The sequence below is a fragment of the Seriola aureovittata genome, chromosome 1 (genome assembly GCF_021018895.1).
Source record: "Seriola aureovittata isolate HTS-2021-v1 ecotype China chromosome 1, ASM2101889v1, whole genome shotgun sequence".
Lineage (NCBI taxonomy): Eukaryota > Metazoa > Chordata > Actinopteri > Carangiformes > Carangidae > Seriola > Seriola aureovittata.
The window spans coordinates 6,321,470-6,337,733 of NC_079364.1; the positions used below are offsets into that span (position 1 = coordinate 6,321,470).

Below are 16,264 nucleotides of genomic sequence, written 5' to 3' on the forward strand. Positions count from 1 at the left end.
TATATAAATATATATATATATATATATATGTGTGTAATTCTTATGTAATGTGTGCCACAGTGCTGCTGCTTTGGTTTGCATTGTATTTTTAGCAGGCTGACAACATGGCAAGGATGAGTGTCATTCTTTGGCTCGTCATGTGGCTCTGTAGCCAGTGTAACAGGAGGTGATACTGCAGAGCTCTCCAACACTTTTGCATGGGACTGCAATAATTGAGGTCAACATCTTCCTTTTTTCTTTTTTTTCACAGTTTTGTACTAAGTGAGGAGTTAACTGTACTCACTGTGTGTTCCATGAAATGATACTCAAGTCTGTTTTTTGTCAGTCGAGTCTCATGCAAAATCCCTCTGGGTCAATAAAGCAGCAGTCATTTGCAAGAAACAAGATAGCCGCTGCACTGGGCGACACCCTGCTTAATTCCATCCTTCATCTCATTACACATTGCATAGCATATGATGTTATAGTGTTACAGTTTTTTTTTTTTATTATCAGCATAGGCCGTGAATATATTTTTAAAATGAGGAGCAGTTGAACTTAGATTGGCTTTGTGTTGACAAAACCTCACATGTTGAATACATTAGTTTCTGCCTTTCATTATGTCTGTAAAGTAGAAGAATGTGACCCCAGGACCTCGTGCTTATAGACACACACACACACACACACACACACACACACACACACACACACACACACACACACACACACACACACACACACACACACACACACACACACACACACACACACACACACTCACACACAGACACAAAACTTCATAGACATTTCACCCCGTCTTCAGGCTGTCTCTCTCTCACATGTAGGCTTTTTATGGCGGTGTTGTGAGCAGACGTGAAGGTGTAATAGGAATGTGTGTGTGTTTGCTCCACCACTATGAGCTTCCTCGACTTCTCATTTCCCATTTCACTTATACTATTGTTTTCCCTGAGCCTCAGCTGTTCTATCCTTCCATCAAGAGCAGAGAAGATGCTGGTGAAAGCTTGAATCAGGAGGTTTTATAGTAACCTGGATCGGTATGAAAATGTGATGTGTAACTATTTAAACCATCTGAGGATCCTCTTGCATCAGTGCTGCAGTGAACCTGTTTTCATTTTGAAATGAGAGACGAATCTCTTTTGTATTTTGTGTTTTTTTATTGCTCTGAATTCCCAAGCAAACGTGTCTGAAAGAGAAGTGAACATGTGTCCCACATCCTGTCTTCATGGGTGTTACACCAATGTGTTGTAATGCAAGCGGCCCAGGGACCTTTATGAGCCTGCTCTGTGTGTCGGACAGGAAGCTGAACGCAGACTGTGGTCTTGGACTCAGGATGCTGTGCAGATGTGCGGCCCTCAGAGCTCTTGTGGTCACTCTTAGCCCGACCAGTTATTCCCCAGCTGATAACCACAGTACCATGGTAGATTTGAAATACTGGATTGAATGTCTTGATGCCGGATGAGGAGTGGATGGACCATAGGCCTCATTCACTCCCTCTCCCTTATCACAGCTGACCAGACATCACTTGGCACAGAAAATCAGCTCAGTGTGCTGTGACTGTCTTCTCATCAGTTTCTCACAGTGAGGAAGTGATGAGGTGAGATGCATTTGTAATCTGAGTGTAAGAGCCAGAACACAGTGAACCAGCATTTTCTCACCATCTGTCAATAACAGGACGTGACAGCCAGAGAAAGAAACACAAATCGCTCTTTGTTTGGATATAAGCTTGGCTCGTTGAACGTGCAAAGATCATTTCATTAAACCAATAATCACCCAGCATTAGGTAGGTTTGTGTAAACAAACCCTTTTCTCTACCAAATATTGTGACTGAAACAGCTAATGATGAATAAAACTACTCATTAGACTAAAAAAAATGACACTTATTGAAGAAAACCCAACCAAACCGGTCGAGGCAGGTGGCCGCCCACCCTGAGTCCGGTTCTGCTCGAGGTTTCTGCCTCTAAAAAGGTTAAAAGTTTTTCTTTGCCACTGTTGCCTAGTGCTTGCTCTTGGTGGGAATTGTTGGGTCTCTGTAAATATTATTATAAAGAGAAGGTTAGACCTGCTCTATTCGGAAAGTGCCTTGAGATAACGTATGTTGTGAATTGGTACTATACAAATAAAAAATTGACTTGACTTGAAGAAAAGACAAAAATAAATTGGATTCTGGCACATTCAGCCTGCATCGCTCTCATCTGCATGATTTGATATTAAAGATAACTTTTCTGTTTTTACATGTATTATACAGCAACATGTGTCACAAAGAAACTTTGAAGTGAAATGTTTTCAACACTGTGGCTGATCAAACAGAAAGACCAAAAATGCAGATGTGCAGATGGTAGAGGTCAAATATTCTGTCACTTTAATCTCTTCTGGACTTATACTGGTCTCTGATGGTGAGGTGGATAAAAGGAGGTACTAACAGTGGTTTATGTAGCTGTGGTGGTAGCTGGAGTCTTGCTCGAATAACATCACACAGACTGGAGTTGGCAGCTTTTTCACCTTTTCCTCTGAGCCAACACATTTAGATGAGCTAACACGCCCTGCTAATTAAACCTCTCCTCCCACACCCTCTTACTACATATGGTTGGAATCACAGAGCTTGTCCAGTTGAATTATTCAGAATTACACTGGGCTCTGGAAACTCTTGGATTTGAAAATCTGGATGCAATGAGTGAGAAAATTGTCACTGACACCAACTTAGAAATGTTTTTAAAGAAAGAAAGGAGCTTTCACATCCTCTATTTGCCATCTGTGCAAAACTCTGTTTTTATATGAAAACCTTAAGACATGTATGAATTGTTGCCTGTTTCTTACATCAAGTCTGTGTACTTGCTGTGCAGGTACACATTTCTCACACGAGCAGCCACGAACCCAGTGGGTTCTCGTGTTTTTTGCCTGACTGACCGGGAAAAGAGCGGGAGTACTGGCAGGGGTAAAGTTTCATTTTAACCCACAGAGACGCACTCGTGTCCTGGAGGCTTGAGGGATGAATCTGGTCACTGAGTCACACTGAGACTTTACACCACCACACCCAGGGGCTGCCAACGAAAACAAAAAAAATCCCCCTGTAAAACAAAATGGAATTACAGTATTTCTTTGTTCTTCAGCACTTTAGCATTTTGCAAAGCTTTTATGCAAAATGTCCACTTGCTTTGTAAAGAGGAGATAAAAGGAATATTATGTAACTTCACTTTGGCCACAAGGCTCAAGGCAACTATGTTAGTAGACTGAAAACTAATGAGGTAAGATGGTTACAGTAACAAGAAGTGTTTTTACATTCCAGTGTTTTCTTTGTGATGTGTATCCTTGTGGGTGATCCTAAAACTGATTTATGTTCTGTCTTTGTGTTCTTGGACAAAAAGATTGAACGTTTCTTCGATGAGTAAGAAACTGAGCCCAGTGCTTGAAGCAGTACAGAAGTCTGCTGTTACTCTCTTTTATGTATATAATAACTTGGCTCAAGATTTTGTTGTTGGCTGTGGCTCAGGTGGTCACAGGGGGTGGTGGTCAGATCCCCAGCTCCTCCTGTCCACGTGCCAAACTGTCCTTGAGCAAGACACTGTATCTCAAGTTGCCTCACTTAAAAGTGTCTGCCAAAATGAATAACTGTAAATGTATCGGTCCAAATGGAGAGTTTCAGAAGTTAGATGTAATGCAGATGTGTTCATTATTTCACATTTCAATCAAACTGCCTCACAATGGAACCAACTCGCCATAAAAATCAAATCAAGGAGGCAAAAAAAGGACAACACAAATTAAAGACAACATTTTTGGAAAAGCCTCCAGCAGCAGCAGCTCTTTTTTTTTTAGAGATGCCATTGTTTCTCCTCGCATCATCGATTTTGTTCTCAGTCAGTGTCTCTGGCCCAAAAGCTTTTTAGCGGTTTTGTCTTCAGTGGTCCCATCTCCTCTGTCTTCTTGAAAAAACAATGTGATCGTGACACAGCAAACAGTCACTGGTTAAGATTCACTGGCTCTCCTCAGAGGGTGGTGAGTGTGTTTGTTGAGTCTCCCTCCTGTGTTTCTGAAACAGAGATTATCACCACATGAACCTTTGCTTGACTGTGAGGATCACGGCTGTAACTCTCACCTGTGCTGTTTTTAGGGGGGACTTCTGACTGTGATAATAAAGTGAACTTTTGTGATGATGTCCAAGCAGAAAACCATTAATTCACTGAGGGTAACTTTATCATCGATAAATGTCCGGTTTTCATTATTTTTCTACTTGAAGATAACGTGACGTCTCTGGTGTTTCTGTAATGATAACTTGGTCACCCACCCATGTCGGTGGACCTTTCAGCCTGTGCGTCCTCAGAAATTGTAGGTGATGTTGTACAGTAAGGTTATGCCCTTCTTAGGACAGATTAAGGAAACTACTGTTTGTCTTTTATCACTGTGCTTAATAGGGTTTAATATGCTCCATGAAATCACAAGGCTTCTAATCAGCACGTTTTTATGTGGGACCGGTCTGTAATTTAGGCAGAATGTCAAGTGTGAAGAAACACCTCACTGCTCCCTTTTTAAAATGCACACTCAGGTCTGTGTAGCCGACCAGGCTTTAACTGTTTCACTGTTTAGAATTAGAGAGAGGTTCAAACCCTAAACACACCAACAGTGTTCTGTCCTCGACATGTTTCGTCAAAGTGTCCTTGAACCGGGACACTGAACCTTTAGCTGGTCACGTGAACTAAAGTCAACCTGGTGAAAAACAGTCAGCTAACTGCCTCAACTGTAAACGGCTGCCTGGTACCTAATCATCGCCCCTCTCCTCCTCATATTTTCACCCTCTCTTTTCATTTGCCCTTCCACTGCCACACCCACCCCCCCAGCGAGATTTATGACTGTCAGAATTTTTATTTTACTGCCATAGCAAGGACGCAAGAACCGTCTGTACCTGCTACCACAATGAAAATTAATCTCCCCTCTCTCTCTCTCTCCTTCTCTGTGTCTCTCTTCCTTCTGCAACCGTGCAGGCAGTTGGCGGGGATGGGAGATGATGGAGGACAAAGGCCCTCGTGTAGCCGACTACTTTGTGGTGGCCGGTTTGACGGACCCGTCCAAGCCGTTGGACCAGGAGATCCACTTTGATGACGTCTGCCACAAGACGGCCAAGCCTAAAGCGCCCGTCACCGACGTGGCTCTGGTAATCCGCTCGATGGGGGAGGAGGTGCCACCAGGGTTCACCTGCATAGAGACAACACCAACCGGCCAGTCAGCTGATCTCAACAATGGTGGCCTCATGGCGCCCCAGATATTCCTGTGCTACAGGCGAGGTCGTGACAAGCCCCCACTCATCGACCTGGGGTAAGAACTAAAGGAGTCTTCATCTTAATTTCTCTTTCTAGTTTGAGACAGAAAACTACTATAAATGTCTCGGTATAAAACACATTTCTCTGCACTGTAATTCAAATTTCAACTTTGATCTGTAGTTTGATCACTGGCTGGCAGTTCTGCTCAGTTATACGTCTCACTGGCAAATGTGAAACTCTCTGTCACATCCCCAAGTGCCCATGGATGAATTTGCAATTCAATTCAGTGTAAGATAGTGTTGCGAGCTCCATGGAGGGAAATTGCTTATGGTTGGATAATGTCAAACTGTCCCTGCACCTTCACAGTCACATTGAAAAACCAGTTCTGGACAGGCCTCTGTCTTGAAAAGCATTGATATTGGTGTCAACTGTTCCCATTGCATTGTATTATGACCACAAAATCCTGACTGAAAGCCCTTGTTGAACTCATAATTATCTCCATATTCACAGTGTAAATGCAGACAGGTTGTCAACAATTATGATGTTATCACAACAAAGGTCATTCTACAAGAAGTCAGAGTAGTGTTAATGTTTGGTCGTTCCACCTTGGTGTTGCCATACCAGCTCCTGCTTTTTCTATAGAATATGCTCACACATTTTGCTGAAATGTTTGATAAAACATTTGCAAACTATTAATGAAAACCGTTCAGAAAAGTTTTCAGAATTTTCTAGACAGTCAAAATCAAATAAGGCCTTCAACTAACAAATTATTTTCATAATTGATTAATCTGTTGTTCAATTAACTGATTAATTGTTTGGCCAATTAAATGTTATGGAATAGTTTGAAAATGCCCAATGTTTCCAAAAGCCTAAGGTGACATCTTCAAATGCCATGAGACTGAAACCTGAAGATTTTCAATTAACTTTCACATTAGAGAAGGAAAATCAGCAGCTACACAAATGAGAAGAAAAATTATTTAATTATCAAAGTAGTCGCAGAATATGATTTTTACCAACTAACTGATTAATCTACTAATCGTTTAAGCTATTAAAGAATCACTGTAATGACGTGCAGAGGGTCAGAGCCTACTCATCATACATGCATTGCAACATGTTACCACAACCATTATTTCTTCCATTCCAGCTGTTGTTATCAGCTAACCACGTGTTTGCTGTTGTTTCTAAGTGTCTGTTTTCTCTGCCCTGCTGTTGCTTGCTACTGTGAGAAAGAAGCACGGTTCCTATCTAAAAAGTGATCTCCCATGCAGCACTTCCCTGTTGTGATTTTACTACAAAAAGGGGAATAGCGTGAAACGCTGTTCCATCTGTCGTCCTCAGTGGCATTTTCTGGACTGTATGAATTCAGCACTGTTTGTTCAGTCCTCTCACACCTCTGTCTGACAGAGGCTGGTGGTGACAATACTAAGGAGGTTAATACTGGCCTCTGACTCCGCAGAGTGCAGTGCTTATCAGGCACTGACACGGAGACTCTCACAAGGTATCAGCAGCTTCTGTGCGCTGATAGCTCAGAGGGGCTGTGCCTCCCAGACACTGGTAGGACTAATGGGAAGCTGAGGTTTGTGTGTGTACGTGTGCGTGCGTGTGTGTGTGTGTGTGTGTGTGTGTGTGATTGTGCAGGTCTAGACATCATTTATGTCTATTTTTTGCCTTCCTGCCAGCAACAGCCGTGACCAGAGGCTGTATGTTTTCAGGTTGTCTGTCTGCCCCGTTCTCAGTAACGCTTTGAGGCCATTTCTTCAAATCTGGCATAAATATTCACTTGGACTCAAGATCAACTGATTAGAATTTGGTGCTCGAAGTTCAAGGTCACAAAAGGTGACCTGACAAAACACGTTTTTTGTCATTACTCAAGAATTAATTTGCTAATTATGACAAAATTTCACACAAATGTCCAATAGGATAAAATTAAATTTCCCCTCAGGGTTTCCATCAATAGATTGTTAAGCAGAGATGGTATCCACTCAAACACTGACACATCGTGTTTTGTGATCACTTTGTTAGCTGATGGCCTAAACAATAGCCATACTCATTAATGTAAACTTTTTGTTTTGCCTCAAATAGCATCCTCTGCTCTTTTTTCCTGAAGAGGAATGTTTTCTTTCATAAGTCTTTTAATGTTTTATGATGTTATTTTCTAGTGGAGGTGGGCCACTTCAGCAAAAATGAAGACCAACTCCTTTAGAAAATACTGCACAAAACCCTGACCTGCTTTCACAACTACAGCTGTTTGGAGAGGTGTTAAGATCTACTCTAGCAAACACAAGAGCCAATTTAAAATTCAGTAGAATTTGCTCGGTCACCATTAAAGGAATAATGTCAACTGCAGTGTTTTGATGGGAGAGACTGAATTGATAAAAACTGGTCTGCTGTCACAGCAGAGAAAATGTGCACACAGTGTTTGGCCTCGCTGCGAGCAGAGCCGAATCATCACATCAATGAGCACTGAAATGGAACAACAGACAATAAAAAAAAAAAACCTACACTTGTCCACTTTGAATTCTGTTCTCTTTTCAGCTTTCAGATAGTGCCACAAAATGCTTGTGGAGTTCCACAGTAATGGATGATAAGTGCATAATGGAAGCACAAAGAGGGATGTTTGAAATCACTGCTACGATTCTGAGTACTTGTCCTCTAAGTGCTTTGTGTGAGTGTCCTCTTGTGCCTAATGTAAAGCTCTACTGGGTTCATTTTTGACTGACAGTGTACTCGAACGTGCAGTGATATACCATATGAGGACTGTCAGATACAGCAAATCACACATTTGTTCAAAATTGAATTATCATAAAACAAATCTTAATACAAAATAATTATATTCTTATTTTGATTAGGACATACAAAACTTTTTTGGGAGCCTGTTCTATTTATATTCAGGCAAAAAAGTTTTTATCTTTATATGAAACACCTCTTCAACACAATAATATCTATTATAATTTTAAAATAGTTGTGTTCTGAAATATAATTGCACAACAAACCAAATGTGCATTTTGTTCAAAGTGTGCTGCAGTTTAAAGGTGGTTCATAGATAAGGAGACAGTGAGAACTGAGTGTGTATGAATAAACATATTACATATGTGCTGCATCTTAATTCAACATTGCATCAAATGTTGCTTTGCATCTCATGACGTACAAAGCTGACATTTGGCTTAATCAACTTCATTCCTTTAGCTACTAAAAAACTGGGATAAATGTCCAATGTTACAATCAAATTTTGAGCTCCACCTAATCGGCCCAGTGAGATCATGACAGCATATTGTGTTGATAAAGTCTACATGGGAATCACGCTCATAACTCTGTGATGATGTGGATTTTTTTTGTTTTTTTTTGGGCTGACTGCCATGTTCTGCTTCCTTTCCCTCAGTGTGCTGTATGAGTGGAAGGAGCGACTAAAGCAGGGCTGCCACCTCATTCAGACCACACCCTCCGGTCGTCCAGCCAATATCAGCGGCAATTCCTCCCAGCGCATCTATGTCACCTACCGCCGGGCGCCCGAGAGTCAGCCACACGCCGCCCTGGCTGTCACCGACATCTGCATCATCATCCCAAGCAAGGGAGAGACACCTCCCCACACCTTTTGTAAGGTGGAGAAGAATCTCAACAGCAGCATGGTGAGAGAGACACTGATGTATTTTTAAACGTGTTGTATAAAATTCTCCCCTACAGTTCACAATGTCTGTTTTGCATTTTGTCTGGTGAGGTCAAGTCCAGGTATTATAACAGTGTTATTTTAGTTAAGTTCTCTGTGAACACGGTACTGGTCAATGACTTTCAGTCTTGTGTAGTCGGACGGCCATCGAGACTACTGGGACAAGACTCTCTCTGTGCCTGTCATTTGGGGTGCGCAGCATAGCATGCTAGGTGCGTGTTCCAGCGGTGAAGTCCAGGGTGTCACACTGCCGCCAGTAGACGCTCCTTCTCTGTACTCGCTGTTATATCGCTGCCGGTCTCTCGTCTTCAGTCCCAATGAATCCCATTCAAAGCTTCAAAACTCATAATCTGGTGGTGACGGAAGGGGAGACTGATCTTTCTTCTTCTCTGGTTAACCCTTGAATTAGCACTATCCCTACAGAGCTGAATTTCTTTCCCAGTCTGACCATCATGTCATTGTTCTGGCTGATGCCCTGGATGCTCACTTGTGCCTACCTACAGAGTGCAAGCACACGAGAGTGAGCAACAGGATGCTGACTGCAGTTCACTTAATGGATCCCAGTGTCATTAAGTTTATAGTTTATAATTTATAGTTATATCGTTGGTGTTTATATGCAGATTTTATTTTACTGTATATTTTAATGATTTTAGTCTTTATTTATTTTAACATATGCTGCCAAGAGGACTGCTACCAAATTTCTTTTTGTTTTTTTAACTCATTTCACCTGCACACAGTTTTTCAGGTACTTGGCAGGTAGGTTGTTCAAAACATCTTGGTGATCCTGGTACAGTTGTTCTATAGATTTAGGGTGTCTCAGTGTCCTCTGTTTCTTCATGTGATCCCATGACTCTGGCTGTATGTTTGGAGTTGTTGTCTCATGCTGTAGAATTTGAATTTTGGACTGATCAGACGCCTCCCTGATGAAATTCCATGATGGACAATCTAAACATCTAAAATACCCAAAACCCTTGCACAGTTCTGTGGTTGTTCAAGGGAATTCTTGAAAGTGAAGGAAATAGGTAGCCGAGGGTGTAGGATGAGGGTAAGTGGGTATTAACATGCGGTACGAGGGTGGAAGTTTTTTCTTTTAAGCTACTTCATGACATTTTGAATTCAGCAGACTGTTGTGTTGCTTATCTCATCAGAGCCTTGCCTGAAATTCAAAATGTCAAGTTATTCTTTAGTCAGAGTCTGAATCCTTAAGTCCACTGCTTCACTACCCTCAAATCCTTCTTCGTGTGTTTTAAAGGAGAGTCTTAAATTGGTGAAATGAGCTTTGGGAACTAGTCAAGAATATGAAATGACATCGAGCCTTATTGCAATGACAATGAGCATGCCTGATCAAACACTGACAGACTTAGCCTCCACACATCCTCATGTTTCAAAATGATGCAGAGTTGTGTTGGAAATATCTCAGCCTAGAGCTAGGTAGATCTTCTCTGTGTTTTTAGTGCAGGACAGAGGATGAAAAGTAGACTGCAGCTCACCTGTTAATTCTTCTTCTGAGTTAATTGTGTTTTTGCAGTAGTTAGGAGAGAGATTTCGGCCCCTAGGTGAGCTGCTTGAACTGGTTAGTGCATCCAATTATGGAAAATTGTGTAAAACCATCCTACATTGCCTTAGGAAGTCTTTTAATACTGTGTGTGTTTATGCTGTTTCACTCTTGTTTCTTTTTGAAGAGGGAAGTGGAGTCTCTTGAGCTTTATTTGCTTGGTTTCCTCCGCACTCAGTATTTGTGCTGTTTAAGAATATTTCTCTCTCTTTCCACCTCCCTTTCATATTCTCTTTGTTTGTCTCTCTCTCTCTCTCTCTCTCTCTCTCTCTCTGTCTCACTCTCACTCTCTCACCAACCCAACCACACACACACACACACTTAAAGTAGAATAGTGTAAAAGTCTTTCCTGTGTAAGTTCGGTCTACATTTGGCGTTTCGTAGACCAGACGACCCCCCTGAGGAGCTGTGTGTGCCTGCACATGTGTCGTAAAAATCTCTGCAAGCAGAGAGTAAGTGTGACAGGAAATGTTTTGAGTTTTTATATTTTCTACAGGGACTCGTGGTGCATGAAGGAAAGGATGAGGGTTCTACACTAAAATTGGGATTTTAGCTACACTAATTTTTCAATCTGACTAATTTAGGAGCTTTGAAGATCATTTTAATATTTCAGCGCAGCTCTGGGACCATACTTCAGTTTGTTAAAGATTTAGTGTGACTTTTCGTCGCCGAAGACCCACTTCCTCACACAGTGACTAATAATCACAAATGTGTATTTATCAGATGTATCATTGCTTGTCTCTACATGCTAATAGTAAAGTTGCTGACTGCAGATCCCTCAGTGTAGTTGGACTGCACTGCTCAATCACCACAACCTGCTTCCGGCAAGAAACCATAATCAACGGCAGAGACAACTTACAAATAGTCTCTCTAAAGCCAGACTTTATTTTGCCACAGAGCCTTTGTTTTCCATTAATTTCAGTGTGGTACAAAAATGATCCTGCATTGACTTAATATTTCCAAACATAGGTTGGCTACTAAAACTATTTATTTCAAAGTTTTTGAAATAAATTTGATTGTGTATTGCATTTGAAAGGTTTTTATGTTCAGCAGCGGACTCTCAAGTCTCACATTTCAGCGCATCCTCGAATGCGTCATCAAGGAGATGTTTTAAAACAGGCCGTGCTTGTGCATGCTGATAATGTTGCGGCGCAGTTTTGAAACTCATACATTTTCATGGTGTACTGGTATAATTTAAATACAATTGTTTTCTGCAAGAGGGAAATTAGGTCTTATCTGCTTTGGAATTGGAATAATTTTGTAGTTAAAAACAGTATCTTAACACTAAGAACATTACCGCAGCAAAGTGAGAACTTCAGTCATTGGAAGTCAGCAAATCAACAGGATTTTCAGCTGGTGTTGAGTCTTGATGGGCTAAAAAATGAATGTTCCTTTTAGAAATATCGTTGTAACCTGCTTGATTGGGGTTATAATTTGAAGTAATTGAGAAAATGAACTATTGGTCCAGATTTGATGGAACTTGTTATTATGCATTTTTTTTGTCACTGGCTGTAAGGGACAACATGCTAACTCTTCCCACTTTACTGTTGTTTTCAGTGGGGCTCCTCTGTCTACCTGTGCTACAAGAAGTCTGTGGCCAAAACCAACACAATAGCCTACAAAGCAGGTAAGCCTTCCTAATCCCATAACCGCCGGTGTACACACTACCACACACTACAATACTGATGTGTACCTCCTGTTCCTGGTGAAAACTGATATCAAATAACGTGTTGTCTGTAAACACTTTCTCTCCTTCCTCATTTCTTCCCCTAATCGCCGGTTTCTTGTGTGAGGGAATGAGGGTAGTTTCAGATACATGTGAAGAGTTGCCTGCAGTTATATGAACAAAAATTGGACAAGTTGTTCTAAAAATCATTCTTTAGTGATAAATATTTATGGCATTAAACATATAACCTGTTTCTGTATGTGTTACAACTGAGCTACTGCAGAAATGTTTCTAGAGAGGGGGGTCGGCCACAGGGTAAATTGGCTCCATGAGGAAATTCTGCTACAGCTGCACTTGCATGTTCAGGCTTGTTGAAGCATGTTGATACCTCAGATTTGGAGCTGTGGGATAAGCCTCTGTACGCCAGTATTCTTCCTCTTTAAAAGGTTTAAATGGTTGCCATATACAGCATGAAATGGTAATGCAAGGCTTATTTCACTTTTAAATCCATCAGACTTTTCAGTGCCAAAAACACTGACAGAAGATTGTCATTATCTGATAACACTGTTAGCTCAGCGTGGCTGTGTTTGGCACACCCTCAGATTGGCCAGCTGATGTTTTGTTGTACATGTCTTGAATATGCAGCAGACTGTGAACTGAGCGATCCTATCTGTTTTCCACTAATGCTTCAGATGAGTCAGCTCAAAGAAATGAAGTTTATTTTCAACATTTTCAGGCCAGGAAAAATCCAGCACGCATCAGGCTTTTTGGAAAACAGACATGTTTTGCAACATCTGACTTTGTTTCAAGACAAATCCAGACCAGAACAGGCTCAGTTTGTTTTGTTGCTGGGAACATGGGTTTCATTTTGGAATGAAATGACAAATAGAAATGTGCACGTTTAGCTGTAAAGCAGTGCACACACAGGACATTCCCCAGTGTGCACGATATGGTTGACTCATTTTTAGGGATGGAGAGCTGGCAGGTACCTGCTGAAATGAAATCAGTATACTGTACATGTACACTCAGTTGGCAGCTTATCAGGTACCAAAAACTAATGCAGTCTAATACCACAGCTCTACAATAAATCCTCCTCCATGAGTTTATAATGTTTTTGTTGGAACTGTTTCAGAGGTGTTGATTCAACTTCACGGTCATTTCGAAGGCTGTAGATTCTGGTGCTGTTGAAAGGGATGCTGCAGCTCTATGGAGCTTATTAACCTTATTTCCTTTACAGCACATTTAATGTTTTGTTCAGTCTCTCATCAAGTTGCTTTCCAGCTGCATCACTCACCTGTTTTCAGTGTGTCGGTCTGACATACTGTATGCTACCTCCTAATTGCCTTACAACAGACAGATGCTGCAGAGTTAGCATCTGGCTGATCAAGAAAGTAAAACATCCGGCAGCTAAAGTGGCAGATGTTTATCAAACCTGAGTTGAAAAGGAGACAGACATGCTTCCAGAGTCTGAAGTAAATCAGTTAGTTGCCTCCTTTTCTCACAGAGCTATTCTCACACTATGTCTGTGTTGTGCTGTTAGATTCCATTTTGAAATCAGAGGTCAGGATTGTTGAAATTACTTCAGCTAACCATAATTCTCAAGGGTGGGTCTAAATGGTGATGAGCTCACTGTTGCTGTTGAATGTTATGCTACTTTAACTTTTTATCAAAGTTTTCCATTACTGCCATTTATCTTCTTACTGTTACTAGTAAAAACGGCAGTGGAGAATAGCAAACAGATTTATAATAAAGTAATCTGTGTATTAGCTCCAGGGACAATTCTAATCACAGTGCTATCATAAATTGAGTTTCTGACCAAGCCTTCATGACACAGCAGTTTTTGTGTATTTATTTCCTCAGCGGGGCTTTAATGTAACTGTACACTTGTGGGTGTTTACATGATGAATAACTGTGTCAGATTATTTTAGTTAAGTGTTCAATGATACAGGATTTAAAGAAGTGTGTGTGTGTAAATATACACTTCTTGTTTGTAAAGTATGTAGATGGGCATTTTAAAATGTGCATTTTCAATCTTTTGAACTTTAGGTGAAACGTGTCAGTGGTCTGAAAGTTTGAAGGTTTATCAGTCGGTAGGAATGAAGTTGTTAAACTACACAAGCTGTTTTCCTGAAGCGGCTGTTTCCACAGTCTGTGACTGTTTGTGCTGCTTGTACTTACCATCCTCAAGCCAAAGTTAGACGTAGCACAGAGTTAAGAAAGTGCAAAAAATAAAATCACTACTTCATCGTTACTTGTTTGTGTGCACTGACAGTGACTAATTACCCAAAGGCCTGATTACCAAGCACTGATTTCTTATTACAAAGCCACTGACTCAGTGAAGTCGTACAGTATCACTGTAATTATGGTAAACTGAACTTGTTTTGTTTCGTTTTAAGCGTAGTGGAAAGCCGCTTTTGGATCTACATTAGCTCTTATTTGTTAATCACAGGGGGGAGGCTACACTTATCAGCTCTCTAAATTGAGTCCTCAGTTTGTTTGTTTTGTTTTTTGTTCCTGTTAGGTTTATTCAGTAGATATCCAGAGGAGGACTATGAGTCATTCCCGCTTCCAGAGTCTGTCCCCCTCTTCTGCCTCCCCATGGGGGCCACAATTGAGTGCTGGCCAGCGAACACCAAATACTCCCTGCCTGTTTTTTCCACCTTTGTCCTCACGGGAGCTTCTGGAGAGAAGGTAAGACGGAAGTCTGACTAGATTCACTTCTCTATTCTACTTTACTTCTTTCTCTCTCATCCAGTCGACTAACAAACATCTCAGCGGCAGCATCAGACAAGAGAGGCTGTCGGTGACCGTTAGACCTCATCAACAGACTATAACTGCCATCTATACAGCTGACACGACCACAACGGGGAACGACAAAACCACAATGCTCTGGATGCCAGAAGGGAAAGTGGGTCAGGCATGCATGCTGCCATTGTCTGTTGAAAACCTCATATCTCCACATCCAGTCTCACTTTTTTTTTTTTTAGGACTCATTGACTGAAAAAGAAAAACAGATAAAACTGAATAATGTAGTGATTTTGTTTTTTTGTCTGGAAAAGTTGATGTTAAGTTTTTCATCAGACAACAACAATGCATATTTCCCCTCTCTCTTCATTTTCACTCACTCAGTCAGTCAAGAACATGCACACACAAACAAACATCATGCAAACTTGTAGCGTCCCAGTGATTTTAATATCTCAGTTATGTATTTTCTCATGTAAACATCATATCGCACTTTCAAAGGCTTGGATAAACTCTTATCCCAGTTTTAAGAAATGTGAATATGCTGCCAGGTTTACTCTGAAAAAGAAACTGTTTCTCCATGTAAATACCTCAGTTTCTTTTTTAAAAGTCTTTGTCTGCTATCTGTTCAGCTGCCTCTTTAACCAAAATCATGTGGTTGTTAGTCAGTAAAACAAGTAAAATTCTTACACCTGTAATTAGGAGGATAGAATCATTATCATTCTCCATCACTGGCAAATGGACGAACCAAATCCCTTCAGACTTTGACGCTAATTAAGAATATCACATACTTGCCTACATTCATTCATTCATACATACAGATTATTCTGCAGGTTATATTGTAGTCCTACAGTCACGTTACTATTAATGCATCATTTTACTAACATCATGGTCTCTGAAAATCCATCACACACACTCCATTAGAGCTGCAAGAATTAATTGATTACTTGATTGAAAGTCACCAACTATTTTGATAACTGGTTAATTGTTTGTCATTCTGCAAAGAAAAAAAAAAAAGAAAAAATACATATATTTATATTGTGTGTGTGAGAATTTGGTGCTTTTGCTTCCTAGATTTTTTTAAATCAAACATTTTTGGGTTCTGGATGATTTGTCGTTACATGATGTTAAATAAACCAAACGATTAATGGAGAAAATAACCGGCAGATTACTTGATAATGAAAATAACCTTTGCAGCAGCAGCCTTAGCAGTTGAACAGCAAGCTAACTGCTTGATCCAACATCCTATTGGAAAGTTTTCTCTCTTTTCTCCTTCAGAGTTTGGTTGTGCATTTCATCATAGTGCTACTGTCACAAGTGATCTTCTATCAGAGCACAGGAAACAAAATTACTCTTCAAGGCTTAATGTTGTTGCACTTCTTGTCATTGTG

The 16,264-nt window shown here is 40.7% G+C and overlaps 1 protein-coding gene across 10 annotated transcripts in view; it reads left to right on the forward strand.

Annotated features, from left to right (window-relative positions):
• LOC130167381 (C-myc promoter-binding protein-like) overlaps positions 1 to 16,264 on the forward strand; it is a 70,332-nt gene that overhangs the window by 11,993 nt on the left and 42,075 nt on the right. For all 10 annotated transcript variants that reach the window (XM_056373506.1, XM_056373554.1, XM_056373526.1 and 7 more), the window contains exons 2-5: positions 4,971 to 5,301; positions 8,626 to 8,872; positions 12,023 to 12,092; positions 14,653 to 14,822. In XM_056373506.1, coding sequence (XP_056229481.1) covers positions 4,991 to 5,301; positions 8,626 to 8,872; positions 12,023 to 12,092; positions 14,653 to 14,822 — 798 coding nt within the window. In that variant the 5' untranslated portion in view covers positions 4,971 to 4,990. The remainder of the gene's footprint in view (positions 1 to 4,970; positions 5,302 to 8,625; positions 8,873 to 12,022; positions 12,093 to 14,652; positions 14,823 to 16,264) is intronic.